This window comes from Orycteropus afer, unplaced genomic scaffold (genome assembly GCF_000298275.1).
Source record: "Orycteropus afer afer isolate SDZICR_OR568_19922 unplaced genomic scaffold, OryAfe1.0 scaffold00035, whole genome shotgun sequence".
Lineage (NCBI taxonomy): Eukaryota > Metazoa > Chordata > Mammalia > Tubulidentata > Orycteropodidae > Orycteropus > Orycteropus afer.
In genome coordinates this window covers 11,850,988-11,870,483 of record NW_006921622.1, presented here as the reverse complement: position 1 = coordinate 11,870,483, position 19,496 = coordinate 11,850,988, and the positions used below count along the sequence as shown (strand labels likewise).

The 19,496-nt window shown below is 37.5% G+C and overlaps 1 protein-coding gene across 1 annotated transcript in view; it reads right to left on the bottom strand.

The window, feature by feature from the left end:
* The window catches only part of ARMC3 (armadillo repeat containing 3), a 146,804-nt gene that overhangs the window by 19,678 nt on the left and 107,630 nt on the right, over positions 1-19,496 (bottom strand). Inside the window, exons 14-15 of the mRNA XM_007936409.1 lie at positions 18,658-18,759; positions 18,019-18,114 (exon numbers count right to left, since the gene is read on the bottom strand). Coding sequence (XP_007934600.1) covers positions 18,019-18,114; positions 18,658-18,759 — 198 coding nt within the window. The remainder of the gene's footprint in view (positions 1-18,018; positions 18,115-18,657; positions 18,760-19,496) is intronic.

The following is a 19,496-nucleotide window of genomic DNA, read 5'->3' as shown; positions in this document are numbered from 1 at the left end:
CATGTCACTTTAGTTTTGTGTATTTCACTGTACATAAATTATATTTCAATAAAATGCATTAAAAAATAAAAAAAGTTATCATTGGCGAAAATAGGGTGAAGGGTACACAGAATCTCTCTATATTACTGCTTACAGCTGCATATGAATCTACAGTTATCTCATAATATTTTCAGTGAACAGATCCATATTTGTGTAATCAATTCCTGGGCTCTCTTCTGCTTATTGATCTTCAGCAATACCACACTGTCTTGATTCCTGTAGCTTTATACTAAGTTGTAAAATCAGATAGAGCAATTCTTCCCAGTTCATTCTTCTTTTTCAAAATTGTTCTGGCTATTTATAATTTATTTACCTTCCCATAGAAATTTTAGCATTTGCTTGTCTGTATCGACACAAATCCTGCTGGGATTTTGATGGAATTGTATCAGATCTATAGTTCAGTCCATAGGACACTGACATCTTTCTCCATACGCCTTGCAATACATCAATATGGTGTGTGTCTCCACTCATTTAGGTCTTCTTTGATTTCTATTTCTTTCACCAGTATGTTACAGTTTTAAACATACAAGTTGTATACATGTTTTGATTTTTTATTGAATAGTTTCATTTTTTGGAGCTATTGAAGATGGTACTTTTTGAAAAATTTTGGTTTCTAATTGTTAGTATATACAAATGATTTTTGTGTGTTGACTATATTATGCCACATTACTGAACTCATTTATTAGTTCTAAGAGATTTTTTTTTTAGATTCCTTAGGATTTCCTGTTTAGATAATCATGATGTCTGTGGATAAGGACAGTTTTATTTCTTACTTCCCTATCTGTATAACTTATTTGTATTGTCTTACTGCAGTGTCTGGGACTTTCAGTACGGTGTTGAAGAGGAGTAGTCAAAATAGATATCCTACCCTTATTTCTTCATCTTTGCAAGAAAGCACCCACTTGTTAACCATTAAGTATGATGTAATTTCTAGGAGTTAATTTTTTTTTTTTATTAGCTTCAGTAAGTTCCCTTCTAATCCTATCTGCTGAATTTTTTATTTTCTTTTAATTATCAATAGATGTTAAATTCTTTTTCTGTATCAATTAATATGATTGTGTGGTTTTTCCCTTCTGTACTGTTGATAAGAGCCCTGGTAGCACAGTGGTTAAGTGCTTGGCTGCTAACTGAAAGGTCAGTAGTTTAAACCTACCAGCCACTCTGCAGGAGAAAGATGAGGCAGTCTTCTTTGGTAAAGATTACAGCCTTGGAAACCCAATGGGGCATTTCTACTCTGTCCTCTAGGGTTGGTATGAGTCAGAGGCGACTCAATGGCAGTGGGTGTACTGTAGATACGATGGATTAAATTGGCTGATTTTTGAATACTGAACCAGTAAAACCAGTAAACTCCTCTTGGTCTGATGAATTCTTATTTTTTAAAATATATTACTGGGTTTGGTTTGCTAATATTGTGTAGAGGATTTCTGCATCTATGTTTGTGATGGATAATGCTCTGTAATTTTTATTTCTTGTAATAGCTGTCTGGTTTTGACATTAGAGTTATGCTGGCCACCTATCTTGGTGATCATGGGCATTTAAAAAAAAAATGTGTATTCACCTGTGATTGTGTGGCATGTTCTGCATATACTAATTAGCTCCTGCAGGTCGATGGTGGTGTTCAAATGTTTGATGTTCTATATCCTTGCTGCTTTTCTGTCTAGTAGTTCTATCAGTTGCTAAGAGGAGGGGTATTGGTATCTCCAACTGTAATTGTGGATTTATCTGTTTCTCCTTTTAGCACTATCAGTTTTTGCTTCATGTGGCACAAAGAGCTCTGGTGGCACAGTGGTTAAAGCATTTGGCTACTAACCAAAAGTTCAGTAGTTTGAACCCACCAGCCACTCTGTGGAAGAAAGATGAAGCAGTCTGCTTCTGTAAAGATTTATAGCCTTGGAAACCCTATAGGGCAGTTCTACTCTGTTCTATAAGGTTACCATGAGTTGGAATAAACTCGATGTCAGTTTATTACTATTATTATTATTATTCTATGGTGTATACACGTTAGATGATTATGACTTCTGGTGGCTTGATCATTTTATCATTTTGTAGTGTCCCTCTTTGTCACTAGTAATTTTCTTTTTTCTGAAGTCTACCTTAGTATACTGTCGTTGTTGTTGTTAGGTGCCATCGAGTCCTCTCTGACTCATAGTGACCCCATGCACAGCAGAATGAAACACTGCCTGGTCCTGTGCCATCCTCATGACCCTTGCTATACCTGAGCCCACTGTTGCAGCCACTGGGTCTATCCATCTCATTGAGGGCCTTCCCCTTCTTCGTTGACCCTCCACTTTACCAAGCACGATATCCTTCTCCAGGGAATAGTTCCTCCTGACAACATGACCAAAGTAGGTGAGATGAAGTCTCGCCATTCTCGCTTCCAAGGAGCATTCTGCCTGTACTTCTTCCAGGACAGATCTGTTAGTCCTTTTAGCAGTTCATGGTACTCTTAGCATTCTTCTCCAACACCACAACTCAGAAGCATCAACTCTCCTTCGGTTTTCCTTATTCATTGTCCAGCTCTCACATGCATAAGAGGCAACCGAAAATACCACGGTTTGGGTTAAAAAAAAAAAAAAAACCAAACTGCTGTCGAGTCATTTCTGACTCATAGAGACCCCTCCTTGGGTTTCTGAGGTGGTATCTCTATGGGAGTAGATTTCCCAGTGTTCCTTCTGAGGAGTGGCTGGTGGGTTTGAACTGCTAGTCTTTTGGTTAGTGGTCAAATGCCTTAGGCACTAGGGTTAGGCACACCTGAGTCCTCAAGGAGACATCTTTGCTCTTCATTACTTGAAAGAGATCTTTTGCAGCAGATGTGCCCAATGCAAGGAACATTTAAAATGTCTGATGTCTTGACTGCTGCTTCTATTGGTGTTGATTGTAGAACCAACTAATATGAGGTCCTTGACAACTTCAATCTTTTCTCCATCCATTGTGAAGCTGTTTATTGGACCAGCTGTGAGGATTTTTGTTTTCTTTATATGGAGGTGTGATCCATACTGCAGACTGTAGTCTGTAATCTTCCTCAGTAAGTGCTTCAAGTCATCCTCACTTTCAGCAAGCACAGTTGTGTCATCTGAGTATTGCAGGTTGTTAATGAGTCTTCCTCCAATCCTGATGCCATGTTATTCTTCATATAATCCAGCTTCACAGATTATTTGCTCAGCATACAAATAGAGTAAGTATGGTGAAAGGATGCAACCCTGACACACTACCTTCTGGATTTTAAACTGCAATATCCCCTTGTTCTGTTCAAATGTCCTCTTCCGAATCCAGCTTGCATTTCTGGAAGTTCTCTGTCAATATATTGCTGCAGCCATTTTTGAATTATCTTCAGTAATATTTTACTTGCATGTATTATTAATGATATTGTTTGATAATTTCTACATTCTTTAGGATCACCTTTCTTTGGAATGGGTATAAATATGGATCTCTTCTAGTCACTTGGCCAGGTAGCTGTGTCCAGATTTCTTGGCATAGATGAGTAAGTGCCTCCAGTGTGGCATTCATTTGTTGAAACATCTCAATGGGTATTCTGTCAATTCCTGGAGCTTTGTTTTTCACCAATTACTTCAGTTTATCTCTGACTTCTTCCTGCAGTACCATCGGTTCTTGATCATATGCTACCAGGAGGTATCCTGAAATGGATGAACACTGACCAATTCTTTTTGGTATAGTGACTCTGTGTATTCCTTCCATCTTCTTTTGATGTTTCCCACATCATTCAATAGGAGCTCTGGTGGCATAGTGCCTAAGACATTTGACTGCTAACCACAGGCTGGTGGTTCAAACCCACCAGCCACTCCTCAGAAGGAAGGTTGAGCAAACTGCTTCTGTAGAGATACCGCCTCAGAAACCTAAGGAGGGATCATCACTATGAGTTGGGTCCGACTGGACAGTAGTGAGTTTTGAGTGAGTTATAGAGAAGTAATGAACCCACAGGGACAGTGATCCATAGGGCTGGCAATACAGAATCAACTTTTGTAGACTCAGCTCTGCATGGCTGTGTGACAGAGAAAGGCTGCACGAGCAGTCAGTGAAGAAAGATAGAGTCCTTTCAGCTTGTGATCTAGTCCCAGGGGATGAGAGAGAGACAGAGACAGAGACAGAGATAGAGACACACTAGCTGATCTGAAGAGAAGATAGGCTGATGAATTAGTATCAGGTGGCCAGGGGTGTTTTGACCTGGTCCAGGATAGCTGGGAGTGACATTTAATCTAACTCCGGTGGTTAGGGTCAGAGAGAGAAATTGACATGGATGTGGCTGGCTACAAGGAATGGAATTACGGGATGGTGAGGTCAGGTTCCACTTCAAACTGGGAAATGGATTTGTGCTGATCCTTGCTATGCAGTTAGTGATCAAAGTGAAGTCTTCCCACCTTGCCCCTCTTATAGTGCAAACTTTGTAGCCTTACTGTTGTAGCAACTAGCCATTAAGGAAATGCAAATCAAAACTATGATGAGATAGTACTAATCACATATTCAAATTGGTAAAATTAGAAAAAAAAAAAAAAAAAAACTACCGACAGTGCCAAGTGCTGACAAGGATATGCAGCACCTGGAACTCTCATACATTGTTCGTGAGAATGCAAAATGTTACAGCTATTCTGGGAAAGTCTGACAGTGTCTTATAAAGATAAACATACAGTTATTATGTTGTTGTTGTTGTTATGTGCCGTTGAGTCAAACAGTTATTATACAACCCAGAAATCCCATGCCTATGTATCTATCCCAGAAAAATAAAGATTTATGTTGACACAAAAACTTATACATGAATATTTATAACAGCTGTAATTACAGTTGCCAAAAACTGGAAACCGAAATGTTCTTTAGCAGGTAGATATACTACTGTATATCCATACAATGAATTACTACCCATGAATAGAAAGGAATTAACTACTAATACATACAACAACTTGGATGAATATCACATGCATTATACTGAGTGAAAAAAAAAAAAAAAAACCCAGTCTTTAAAGGTTACACACTGAATGATTCCACTTACATGGCACTCTTGAGAAGACTAATTATAGTAACAGAACAGACCAGTGGATGGAACTATTTTGTGTCCTGATTGTGATGATAGTTATATAAATCTACACTCCCATTTTAACATTTGTAGAGCTAAATACAAAAGTCAAACTTCCTAATGTTAATTTAAAAATAAAATAAACTTTGTACTGTATTCATTTTATATTTGCATGAGAGTTACAATTTTACTTTTAAAAATTTTAACACTGTAGATGGAAAAGCTTTGCTGTTTATTCACCCTCTGGCTAACCCTAGCCACATCGCTGGTGTAATTTGATGAGCTAAAGTTTCCACTTCCTACTCTGGCACTCTTACCTCAAACAGCATGTCACAAACTTGAGCATATTAAATATCAAAGAATGCAATCATCATTTTGTTAAAATACTTTTGATTTAATATATAACATCTTATCTGTCATTTGTAACCTTAGTAATGCTTACTTTGTCAGACTTTTTCCAAGTGATCACCACTAGCTGACAGCAGCTAGAAGAGACAGGGAAGAGAAAGCACCCTGGAAGGAAGTGGGGAAAATCTCAGAAGCCCTAGGTGAGAGAGCTTTACAAGAGGTTCAAAGAACATTTAAAATGGAAGAGTCAAGGGTCATGAGTCATAGCTTTTTCACTTCACAAGTTACTAGGGGCTCAGCCTGTTCATTTTCTCTCTTGTTAGATTTAGGTTGTCCTGCCTACCCCCGAATAATTATCATGATGTAAGTATAATAAATGGTATTCCTAATTAAAGAACTTAAGTAATGACTAGAAACAAAATAAAGACAGTTCTCTTTTTGAAGCAGACAGTACTGGTTTACCCACCGTCACAGAGGCAGATCAGCATCTAGTTCATCCAGCATGTTATAATTGACTTTAGTTTCATATTTCAATTTTTCTAGTAAAAATTTGTCACTTAGCTAATGTAAATAAACACTTTACTCAAGATTTAAAAAGTTGTTGCTTTGCATATCTACCATATTCTTTCTTTAAACATGGTAATCCCTGTGATATTTGTTCACTTTTTTTATTATGATAAAGTAAATATAACAGTTGCCATTTTAACCATTCATACTGTTGTACAACTGTCACCACTATCTACTTCCAAGACTTTTTCATTGCCCCAAACAGAAACTCAGTCTCCCTTAAGTAGTAACTCTCCATTTCCCTCTCCCCTCAGCCACCGGTAATCTCTCATGTACTTTGGTCACTATGCAATTGCCTATAGTAGAAATTTCATATAAATGGGATGATATAGTACTTGTCCTTTTGTGTCTAATTTATGTCACTCAGCATAATGTTACATGATCCATCCATGTCATAGCATGTATCAGAACTTTATCTTTATGGCTGAAAAATATCCCATTGTATGTATATACCACATTTTATTTATCCATTCATCTGTTGATACATATTTAGGTTGTTTCCTCCTTTTGGCTACTGTGAATAATGCTGCAGTGAACACTGGTACATAGTATTTCAGTTCCTGTTTACAAGTCTCTTGGGTATATACCTAGGTGTGAAATTGCTGGCTGGCACAAATGGTTAAGCACTCAAAGGTTGGTGGTTCAAAGACAGGGCTGGTGATCTGCTTCTAAAAGGTCCCAGAGCCTTGAAAACCCCATGGAACTGATCTACTCTGCACACATGGGGTGGCTATAAGTCAGAATCCACTTGACAGCAACTAACAGCAGCATGGTAATCGTATGTTTAACTTTTTAAGGAACTGCCAAACTGTTTTCCACAGGCTACACCATTTTGCATTCCTACAAGTAAAGCATGTAGGTTCCACATCTTTGCCAAGACTTGTTAATTTCTGTCTTTCTGCTAACAGCATCCTGTTGTTGTTTTTATGTGCCCTCGAGTCGGACCCCACTCAGCGCGACCCCTCCTTGGGTTTCCGAGGCAGTATCACTACGGAAGTAGATTGCCCCATTTTCCTTCTGAGGAGTGACCAGTGGGTTTGAACTGCCAGCCTTCTGGTTAGCCTTAGGCCCTATGCTACCAGAGCTCCTAATAGCATCCTAGTGGGGATGAAGTAAAATCTCATTGTGAGTTTTAGTTCCATTTCCCTAATGACTGATGATGTTGAACATCTTTTCATGTGGCATTTGTATATATTTTTTATAACTGTCTATTCAAATTATTTGCTCATTTTTTAAAATTGGATTTGTCATTTTATTGTTGAGTTGGAGGAGTTCTTTATATATTCTGGATATTAAAACCTTATCAGATAGATATTTCCAAATATTTTCTCCCATTCTGTAGGCTTTTCAGTTTCTTTTTTTAATTGCTGCAAAAATGGTTATATCAACAATGACTCTACAGTAAAGATGAGAAATTAAGAGGGCAATGATACTAGAGTACTAGAAAAGGGACAATCAATTAAAGATGTTGATACATTGTGAAAATGTGACTAATGTCACTGAACAAGTTGTATACAAATTGACACATGGAAACCTAATTCGCTGTGTAAACATTCAACAAAAACACAATAGAATATTGTTCTGAAAAATACACCTACTCCTCATTTATTGACTCTCATAATCCAAAAATTTGCACTTACCACAGTAATAAAAAAATCTACTATCTGACTATTTTGTGCTTTAACAATGTATGTCTGGCAGTAATGAATGCTGATATGTGAGGTGAGAATAACACTGGCTATGATGGTTAAGGTTGTGTGTCAACTTGGCTGGTCCCATGATTCTCAGTGGTTTGGCAGTTATGGAATGATGTAGTCACTCTCCATTTTCATGTAATGCTGATTTTTGCAAAACAATCTGGTCTTTGGAATCTAACCATGTCAGTAAATGAGGAGGCAATGCATACATAATAAAACATTTGTCAATTCAACATTTTTCAGGTGTACAATTTAGTGATACCAATTACATTAATCACATTGGGCAACCACCACCTGTAATCATTGACAAATTTTCCATCACCATAAACAGAAACTTACTGCTTCCTAAACAATGACTTCCGCTTTCACTGTCCTTTCAGCACCTGGATACTACTAATAAACTTTGGTCTCTATACATTTGTCTAGTCTTGTTATTTCATAGAAATTAGACCATACAATATTTGTCCTTTTGCAATTGACTTATTTCACTCAGTGTAATATTTGAAGATTCATCTATGTTGTAGAATTTATCAGGACTTCATTTCTCTTTATGGCTCTTAGTAGTATGACATTGTATGTATATACCTCATTTTGTTTCTCCATTCATCTAGTGGTGGGTGTTCAGGTTGTTTCCACCTTTTGGCTATTGTGAATAGTGCTGCACTGAACATTGGTGTACATGTGTCTGCTTATGTTGCTGCTTTGAAGTCACTTAGGTATATACCTAGGAGTTGCTGGGTCATACGGTAATACTATGTTTAACTTTTTGAAAACTTGCCAAACTGTTTTCCACAGTGGCTATTCCATTTTGCATTCCTACCAGCAATGGATAAGCGTTCCATTTTCCCCACATCCTTGTCAGTTTTTCTTATTTTTCATTTTTGTTGTTGTTGATTTAGCCATTCTACTGGGGGTAAAGTGGTGGTTTTGACTTGAATTTCCCTAATGACTAATGTTGTTTGAGCCTCTTTTTATGTGCTTATTGGCCATTTGTATATCTTCTTTGGTAAACTGTTTATTCAAGTTCTTTGCTCAGTTTTTCATTGAGTTTGTCTTTTTGTTGTTGCATTGAAGGAGTTCTTTATACATTCTGGATAATAAACTCTCATTAGAAACAAGATTTCCAAATACTTTCTCCCATTCTGTAGGTTGTCTTTTCCCTTTCTTGATAATGTCCTTTGATGCACAAAAGTTTTATTTTAATGACATACAATTTATTTTTTATTGTACCACTGGTGTCATAGCCAAGAATTCATTTTCAAATACAAGGTCTTGAAGCTATACTCTTATATTCCCTTCTAAGAATTTTTTTGGTTTTATTTCTTAACTTTAAGTCATTGATACATTTTGAGTTAATTTTCATATATGCTGTGAGGTATGGGTTCAGCTTCATTCTTCTGCAATGTGAAGATCCAGTTGTCCCAGTACCATTTATCAAAGAGACTATTGTTTCACCATTTGAATGACCTTAGCAATCCTGTCGAAACCAGTTGACCATAGATGTATTTGGATTTATTTCTGAACTCTCTCTTCTTTTGGTCTATATTTCTATCCTTATACTAGTATCACACTGTTTTGATTTCTGTAGTTGTGTAATAAGTTTTGAAATTGGAAAGTGTATATCCTTCCTCCTACTTTGTTTTTTTTCAAGATTGTTTTGGCTATTTGAGGTGCCTACTTTTTTTTAACACCAATGGAAGCAGCCGTCACAGAATCAGATAATGTATTGCACTGGTCAAATCTGCAAAAGACCTGTTTAAAGTGCTTAAGAGCAAAGATGACTCTTTGAAAACATGTTGTTGTTGTTGTTGTTTGCTGTCGAGTCGGCCCCGACTCATAGCGACCCTTCCTTGGGTTTCCCGAAGGAGTATCACTACGGAAGTAGGATTGCCCAACCTTCCTTCCGAGGAGTGGCTGGTGGGTTTGAACTGCCAGCCTTCTGGTGAGCAGTCAAGTGCCATAGGCACTATGCTACCAGAGCTCCCCTTTGAAGACTAAGGTGCGACTAATCCAAGCCATGGTATTTTCAATAGCTTCATATGCATGTGAATGCTGGACAGTGAATAAGGAAGACCAACGAAGAGTTGATGATTTTGAGTTGAGGTGTTGGCAAAGAATGCTGAAAGTACAATGGATGCCAGAAGAACCAACAAATCTGTCCTGGATGGAGTGCAGCCGGAACACTCCTTGGAATTGAGAATGACCAGACTTTGTCTTACCTGCTTTGGTCATGTTGTCAGAAGAGACCATTCCCTGGAGAGGGATATCATACTTGGTAAAGTGGAGGGTAGGCAAAAAAGGAGAAAGCTGTCAGTGAGATGGATTATTAACACAGTGGCTGCAACAATGGGCTCAGGTACAGCAAATATTGTGAGGCTGGCACAGGACCAGGCAGTGTTTTGTTCCCTTGTACACAGGGTCACTAGGAGTCGAAGCCAACTCAGTGGCACCTAACAACAACAACAACAACACTTTTTTAAGACAAGATTTTCTTATACACCTTTATTATTATTATAATAACAGAGTATGACAATATTAGGATTAATCAACAACTTTTATTTTGCTACCTTCTTGGAGCCAGAGAACTTAAAACAACAAATTTGTCCCAGGGTAATGAAAACTAGAAAATTGTGCTTAGGATAGACCAGACAAGTGAATTATCTAAGTTATGTATCCACAGGTACTGGACATTCCCTTCTACTAGCAGTTAATTACAGGTGGGAATTATTTATCTTTAAGCATTACTTGAAGCACAAGTTGGGAAAGGGGGATCAACTAAAGTCCACATCAATTTTTAAAAATTTGTTTTGAGAAAAGAACAGTAATAATTTTGTTAGCTGTTGCTTGAGAATTGTACAAAACTCTATTAATCATAAATACTGAACATTTTATATATTCTAATTAAATATTACATTTATTGCAGCAAGGTAAAGGAGAGAGTCTAATCATGTATCATTACATGTACCAGCTATATGTTATGGCAAAATCTCTAATCCAAAATTTATATTATCTAGATATATCATTTTAGCCCCTTTCCTGTTTTGTAAAATAAGTAAGTTGAACATCTTCATATACATAGTAATATGTTAGTAAATCAGGAACTAACACTAGGAAGGTCAGTTAGAACTGTAGAAGGCATATATTGGGTTCACCTATTTTCTAAAATTACAAAGTAGCGTTGTAAGATTGGAGAACTCAACTCCTGTGATTACTCAGTACCATCTATAAAACAGACTCAGACGCAGGAGTATTGTGTGCTGCCTGAAGTAAGAAGAAAGAACTATTTGGCATGTAGAAGATGACAGCCCGTGCATCAGGCTATAAGCACTTCAGGGAGGGCAATCTTACTGAGTGATTAAAGAGATAATTTACTGGAACTCCTGAGCTATAGTTTCCTGCTGCTATAAATACACATACTTCATTTGGACTTCTTTCCCATGAAGGCTGCCAGGTTGTGTTAATAAGGACTTCAATACTTAAATGATTTTCATTTCCAAATGAACATGGAAACAAACACTTGGAAATCACAAAATTACCTCCCTTAAAATTGATCCTCAGAAAGAACATCATTTTATGATTAAAGACAGCAGAAGTTTTACCTTTCTTGCAGAGATACTCCATCAAAACTACCTCAGAAAAGAAGGATTTATGATAAAAATCTAAAACTCTATGGATATTTTTCTATGTTCATAGGTGAGTGAGTAGGTGGGTGGTATGTAGATGGGGATATTTATCTGGCTCCAAATTATATATTGACATTTTCAAAACTTAATCACTTGCTCTCTTTTGATACCATCAACTATTAGAATGTATTAATTTCAAGAATGGTGGGTATATGGAGAAATGTAAGTCCTAAAACCAGCCTACTCAGAGTTTCACTTTAGGGGAGGAGATTTAGTATGTACGTGGGGGGCAACCACATCAGGCAGGATAAGATACATTTCAGATGAGTAATAAAAAAAAATTCAACGACATCAGTGTGAAGAGAAATCTTTTTTAATTGTCCTGGATAAATGTGGGAAAGGGCTATTGCTCAAAATGAATATAGGATTTGTTCTTGGCCCAGAAAGGTAGATAGTGCATGTGTGTGTGTGTGTGTGTGCATGCATGAGAGCACATACATATATGCAAGTGTGTGTGCGTGTACAGTTGGTTTACTATCGATTTCCCTACTACAATGTAAGTTATATGAGGGTGGAAGTTAGTTTACTGCTGTATCTCCAACACTGGAACAATTGCTGACATATAGTACGTGCTCAATGCATATTTGTAGAATGAATGAATAAATTCAAGAAAAGAAGGTGAGAAATTATTTAAATGTGACTAAGATACTGTGTGTTTTGGTAAGGGAGACAAGCATCTTTCTTTTCATCAGCCAGAATTCAATATCTAAAGTAATTTATGAGTATTTAATCAATAAATAATTCTTTACTGCCCTTGATGTGCCTGAAACTGTTCTAGGTTCTTTGAATATAAAGATGAAAAAGGTATAGTTCCAGATCTCAAGAAACTCATTGATTACTAAGAAAGACAACTTAAAAAAAATCAACACCAATCACTGCAGATTATACATGAGGTAGAATCAAATTAACAAAGTGGATATAAGTAGATAATATTTAAGCTGGGGAGGTCAGGGAAGGCTTCTATTATATATATGTATACCTATATATATATAATAGAATAATGAAAGAATAATGTTGTCATGCACATTAGATAAGGCTATTCTAGGCAGAGTAAATAATGTGAATAACCAACCTGCTGACTCAAGTGTCCATGTGCTCTAATGGCAGGAGAGAAGACTGAAGAGGCAGGGACGGGTAATACTGTGAAAGGTTGGGCATGCTGCGCTTGGAGTTTGGACTCCATTTGGATGATAGGGAGCCACTGTTTTAAGCAGAGACATCTGAAGAGATTTTATTACAAAAAAGAATGGATTTGTGGAGGGCACTATTAAAGACAGGAGGATCTCCAATAAGGAGGTTATTATGATTGAAATATAATGTAAAGGTCTGCACTGAGGAAGTAAAGGTAAAAATGAAGGGAAGGAATGGATTTAAGATATAGAGTGGATAGCTAAGAGACTGACTCAGTACTAGGGGTAAGGAAGAAGAGGATTTTAAGATGATTCTTAAAATCAGCTGCTGCTGAGTTGACTCCATCTCATGGTGACCCCATCCATGGGTGTCAGAGTAGAACTGTGCTCTATAGCATTTTTAATGATTTTTCAGAAGTAGATTGCCAGGCCTTTCTTCTGAGGTGCCTCTAGGTGGACTAGAACCTCTAACCAGGTGAGCAGTTTAATGCATTAACTCTTTGTACCACCTGGTGGCCTAAGATGATTCCAAGGCTTGGTTAATTGTATAGGAAGATGGGACCATCAATCAACATAGGAACAGAAGAAGAGGAGCCTGAGAGTTGGAGAAAATAATGAGTTCGGCTTGGAACATAATTGAGCTCGAGGTGCTTATCAGGGTAGAGAGATCCAATAGGCAGCCGGACTATATAGGTCTAGAAGCCAAGATGGAGGGTCAAACTGGGGTATGAATTTGAATGATAGCTGAAATTACACATAGAAAGTAAGGAAAGACATGGACAGAGAATACTGAAGAATATCAACATTTAAGGAATTTGTAGAAGATGAGAAGATAGCAATAAGGGCCGAAAAGAAAGGGACTTTTCCACAGAACAAGGTGACATGGATCATATGAGATTAGATGTTAGTGCTTCACAATGTTGAAGAAAAATGTTAGTGCCAGATACTACAATAAAGCAAAGCACAGCTATATGAAGATCAACATTTTGATATTTATAAGTATGCAAAATAACTTCTAACCCATAGGAACCACCCTCTTTCTTTCCCCTAAAATATTCAGGATTAAGAACCAGACTGAGCTGTAATAAAAATAATTTTAAAAGCCAAGAATAGCAGAACTAAAGATTAAATCTGGTATGCCGACTCAGCTGGTAAAGGCCCGAGGGAAAGGAATGTTTTGATAAATGGGCAGTATGTAGACTAGGTCCACGTGGCCACTCATCACTCAAGTGCCTAACCTTCCCTTATAAAGGTGGCAGAAGGCTGATTCTTCCCCATGGCCACAGCTGAGTAGACCAAAGGTTGAATTCTCCTCAAAACTACCCAACCTTTTGACTGGCCTGTGAAAATACAATAGTCTTTTTCATGAATATGCACTAAGACACACAAAGATTATACTTAATTGTTGTTGGGCTTTGGGACTGAAGGGTTATTTTGTAACTGGGGACACATTTGGTCTTATGGCAAATGAAAGTCATATATCAGCTACAGTTCAGTAATTAAAAGAAAACAGAAGAATAGAAAAACAAATTGTAAATAAGATAACCATGCTTGTGGAAGGAGGGCTGGCTACATTACCTGCATTGGATTCTAGTAGAATCCTTTACATTTGTGTAATGCCAGTGGGTTTTGGCTCCTTACAACTATGCTTACTAAAACAGTAACAATAATAATAGGTAACATTTGCTTAGTGTTTACTGTGCCAGACACTGCTCTCTGCATTTTAAATGTATATTGCCTTATTTAATATTCTCAACAACCTTATGAGGTAGGTACTATTTTTATTTCCATTTTACTGATGAGGAAACTGAGGCAAAAAGAAGGTAACTAACTTGGTCATAGAATATAGTTTATAAGTGTGGACCTTTTCACAAAAAAAAAAAAGCAGTCTTTTCCTACAAAAGTTCAGAATTTTATTCTCTTAAATAAACACTGAATACTACGTTTGTCAACCAAGCACTGTGCAAAACACTGGGGATATGTTCTTGCCCTCAAGGAGCTCTTAGTCCAGTAGTGGAGAAGCACAGAGAGGGGAAGAGGAATGGGAAGGGAAGAGAAGGAAAAAGTAACAAGTGTGGAAAAACAGAAGCAGAGTAGAAGCAGTGATCAGAGTAATGAGAACAGAGACTGACAACAGAACAATACAGTCAGAGATAGACAAACAGCTCTGAGGTCTAAGGAGGAGAGCAAATCACTACATACACTTCAGGACACCTTAGGGTCAGTCTTTATTTAGAGAGTAGGTAGATGTTTGATATACATGCCAAATAGCCTCTTAATCCCACGGTGTCTCTTAAGGGCTAAGTCCACAATAATTAAAGAGTCATGGAGGTTGGTGGGAGGTTCAAATGGCTTTTTTTTTTTTAAAGGACTCCATGAATGCTTACAAGATAAAAAATATATTTAAAAGCTACGTAGACATGTAAAAGTATATTTAAAATATCTCAGACCCAATAAGCACAAAACTACATTGACCAACCAAATGAGAACTCCTGTTTACCTCTCCTGACGCTCATTTCTTCTACCCTGAGGCCCAGAGATTTTGACAAGCAGGATGGAGAGGAGAGGTGGAAGCATGAGGCAGGGGAAGAGAGAGCACTGTACACCAGAGTGTGCCCCTAAAAACGAACAAACAAAAAACACAGAAGAACCCAAACCCATTGCCATCAAGTTGATTCCAACTTACAGCAACCTTATAGGACAGAGTAGAACTGCCCCATAGAGTTTCCATGGCTGTAAATTTTTATGGAAGCAGATTGCCACATCTTTCTCCCATGGAGTGGCTAATGTGTTTGAACTGCTGACCTTCTGGTGAGCAGCTGAGTGCATAACCATTATGCTAGGCAGCAGCTGAGGAAGGGGAATATTTAACCTTAAATTGGACTTTTAATTGACTGACTTAAGACTGCTATGTCTGTTCTCATTTATTTTCTTCTTTAGTAATGTTTCATTGTGTTTTTGGTGGAAGTTTACACAGCAGTTAAGTCCCCATTCAACAGTTTATACACACGTTTTTCAGTGACATTGGTTACATTCTTTACAATGTGTGAACATTCTCATTTCCACTCAGGTTGTTCCATTTCTATTAATCTAGTTTCTCTGCCCTCTTACTTTGTCATCTTTGTTTAAAGTAATTGTTAGCCATTTGGTCTCATAGGTGATGAGCTCTGGTAGCACTTGTGCCTAAGGCATTTGACTGCTAACCAGAAGGCTGGCAGTTCAAATACACCAGCCACTCCTGGGAAGGAAGGTTGGGCAATCTACTTCTGTAGTGACACCACCTTGGAAACCCAAGGAGGGGTCACTATGAGTCCGATGCGACTTGACAGCAGTGAGTTTGGGTTTTTTGGTTTACAGTACTTATAGGTGATAATGTTATTTAACTACAAGGGGACTTTAGGGGTTAGTTTTGGTTCAAGGTGTGAAGAGTATTTCAGTCCAGTAGTCTCAGTGACGCCTTCAGTCTCAGCCAATCCAGTAAGTCTGCTTTTTGTTTTAGGAATCTGAGGTTCTGTTCCACATTTTTCTCCCATTCTATCAGGGTCCATCTATTGTGGGTCTCACTAGAACGGCTAGTGGTGGTAACCATTTAATTCTGGTCTCAGGGTAGGTAGATGGGGCAATGGTTTGTGCAGACTATTTGTCCTGTAGACTAGTTTCTTCTTTGAGTCTTTGGTGTCCTTCCTTCTCTTTTGCTTTGGATGAGTAGAAGCCAGTGGTTGTATCTTAGATGATGGCTCACAAGCTTTGAAGACCCTAGACACTATTTACCAAACAAGGATGTAGAACATAACTTTATTATGCAAATTGATCAAGGTGTCCCAGGAGACTATGATCCTAATCCTTCAAACTCAGAAATCCAATCCCGTGAGGTATTTGGTTATGTCCAAGAAGTATCTGTAACTGTACCTGCATGTGCTTTATTATATATATGAATATATGTGCATACAGTCACATAGATGCATGTTTATATATAAAAAATAAGTATATGCCTATATATATGTATACACATATACATGTTGTTGTTGTTGTTAGGTGCCATCATGTCGGACCCGACTCAGAGTGACCCTTCCTTGGGTTTCCCAGGCGGTATCACTATGGAAGTAGATTGCCCAGCCTTCCTTCCATGAAGTGGCTGGTGACACATATACATACCTATACACATATATACTTACATATATACATATATACTCACACACGTATTTTTGGTTGTTTCAAAATTATATATGCAATAGCAATTACCAACAGGTCCTCTTTTCTTGTGTACTTTTTTGTGACGCTGTTTACCTTCATCAAGCTATGCACACTTTACCCTCATTAAGTGTTACTTTTCCCATCACCAAAAATAACAAGTGCCTAACTATCTAGAGAGTGAATCCCCCTCTCCCCCAATCCCTGGTAACTGCCAATGAACATTAGTTTCTGTATATCATGAAAGTGAGAACATACAGTATGTTTTTTTGTGCTTTACTTATTTCACACAAAATAATGTCCTGAAAGTTTATCCATGTTTCAGGATATTTCAGGTACTATGGTGGTTATAATGTGTGTCAACTTGGCAGGGCCTGGTGGTAGTTATTCCCCATGATGAGACTGGCAATCAACTCCATGGTGGGATCTACCACAAGCAGCCGGGTAGCTGCCTTTGGGTATGTGGTCTGCTTCCTGTATATAAGGAGAAGCCTTTGGGAATGGTCTCTAGCCTATGGCACGCTTGGACCCTGCATGTGGCCGTGTCATTGCTCAGCAGCCTGCTATGCTCTGCCAACCTTGGGACTTACAGTGGACTTAAGTTAATGGCCTGCCATGTGGTTTGATAACATCGAGCCTGTGCCTTTTTACTTGTCAATCTTGGGGCTTCTCAGCCTCAGCTGCCAGCAGCTGTCTGAGTGAAGAAATCCCTCTAGCTCTGGTGGGCCAGGAGCAGGAAGCAGAGCTGGACCCCAAGGTTGAGGGGCTTTCACCCAGCCCCTAGAGCCTGGCACTTTGAACTTGGACTTATAGCCTCCAAATTGTAAGAATAAACTCCTGTTTGTTAAGGCCATCCCATTTATGGTATATTTCTCGTCAGAGCGGCACGAGGTAACCAGAACAGGAGCTATTTTTCTTTATCATCAAGTAGTATTCTATTGTATATATACACACCATATTTTTCTTATCCATTCATCCACTGATGGGCACTTCATTTGTTTCCATTTTTTACTATTGTGACTAGTGCTGCGATGAGCACAGGTATGCATATGTGTACTCTCATTTCTGAATTAAAGTGACCGTAGGACTTTATAGTGTGATCAGAGTGACCTGAGTTTTGTCCAGATGCAAGAAAAGAACTTCCTATAGATAAATTTTAAAGAGACAGCAAGATACAAAAATAAAGTTGCTTTTAACTTACACTTAGTGAATCTTGGTTAGTTCAACATATTAATAAGAAAACTTCCTATTTGAAAGCTCCTTTTCACCAACCTTGCTGGGTCACTGAAACTTGTAGAGATTATAATTAGGGGGAAAATACAATATATATGCCCTACCTTGATCCTTTTTCTTTTGTGCCACTTTTGCTAAGAACAGTATTTCGTCCAGAAGTAGGTTCTGATTTCTCTTCTGTGGGAGATCCAACTCCAGCACTAAAATGATAACTACTTTTTCTTGTCATTTTGAAAAAACCACATGAATTTTAATCATATGGAAAATATCAACACGTTACATTTGTAAGGCAGTTTATAGTTTATAAGGTATTTTTTAAAAATGAGCATTTTATTTTCCATTGTGAGCTTTGATTCCTTTCCCCACTATGAAGCATAGAAAATGGGCATTATCCTGTTTACAACCATGGAAACTAAGCCTGTTTCAGACAAAGTCATAATGTTCAAAACCTCATTCTAGGCCCATACCAGACAGAATGTGAACCCAGGTTTCCTGAACTTGGACTTATAGCCTCCAAATTGTAAGAATAAACTCCTGTTTGTTACGGCCATCCCATTTGTGATATATTTCTTGTCAGAGCGGCACTAGGTAGTGATCTTTTCCTCAGAAAATTTAAGAACATTTATGTAATTATATTACCATAAAGAAGAATAAAAATTAAGTTGCCAAAATCTGTAATCTAAACACTTTTAGATTAAAACAAATTAAGGGGATAATTATCAAAATATAAATTATGTTCTTACCTGGTCTTTTCTTTACTTGATCTTCTTAAGGAAGATGAGGAAGAAATGCTTCGTCCATAACCAGTGTCTGATGATTTATCTTCCATAGATGGAAGTGGGTAACTAAAATTTTACACATTTTAAGTGATGTACAAATTAAAATGATTTATTTGTCAATATTGGCTTCTGTCTCACAAAGCAGGCACATTTTTTTTCTGAAAATCATATTGCTGATGCTGACTTTTAACAGTGACATATCATTTAAAAAGCATAAAGGAGAGGTCAAGCTAAGACTCCAAGGATATTATAAAGCTTTTCAAGAGCTAGAACAGGAAACATTTTTATAAAATGTATCACACAAGACAGAGATATTGTATCAATATACACCATCATTTTAAAGAAGAATGTTGAAGCCTTCATTTTCAGCTCCAGTATTTCTTATTTCACAAAGGAATACTGGGCAACAGTTATACCCCAGTACACAGCTCTATAGACTTGTCAACATAAATCATTTGGGGTTGCTCCTATCTTTACAACTTTCTTCACTTACTCCATGTTACCAGAAGGGTAAGTGGCCCTGATTGCAGAACTACATTTGGAATTGACTGGGTGACAAAGTGTCAAAGGAAAATAACAGAATATGTTGGATTTGTGGGGGTTGTTCTGCTGTCTCTACTGTCAGGCTATGAGTCTATGGACCAGTTTTTATTTTCATGGTGGTGCTAGATGCAGAGGAAAGAAAAATATCATACTGGGAAGATTTACAAATTCACATGTTAATGGAAATTTATATGCTTAAATAAATAAATAAATAAATAAATAAATATATTTAAATAAATATATTAAAATATAAAAATATA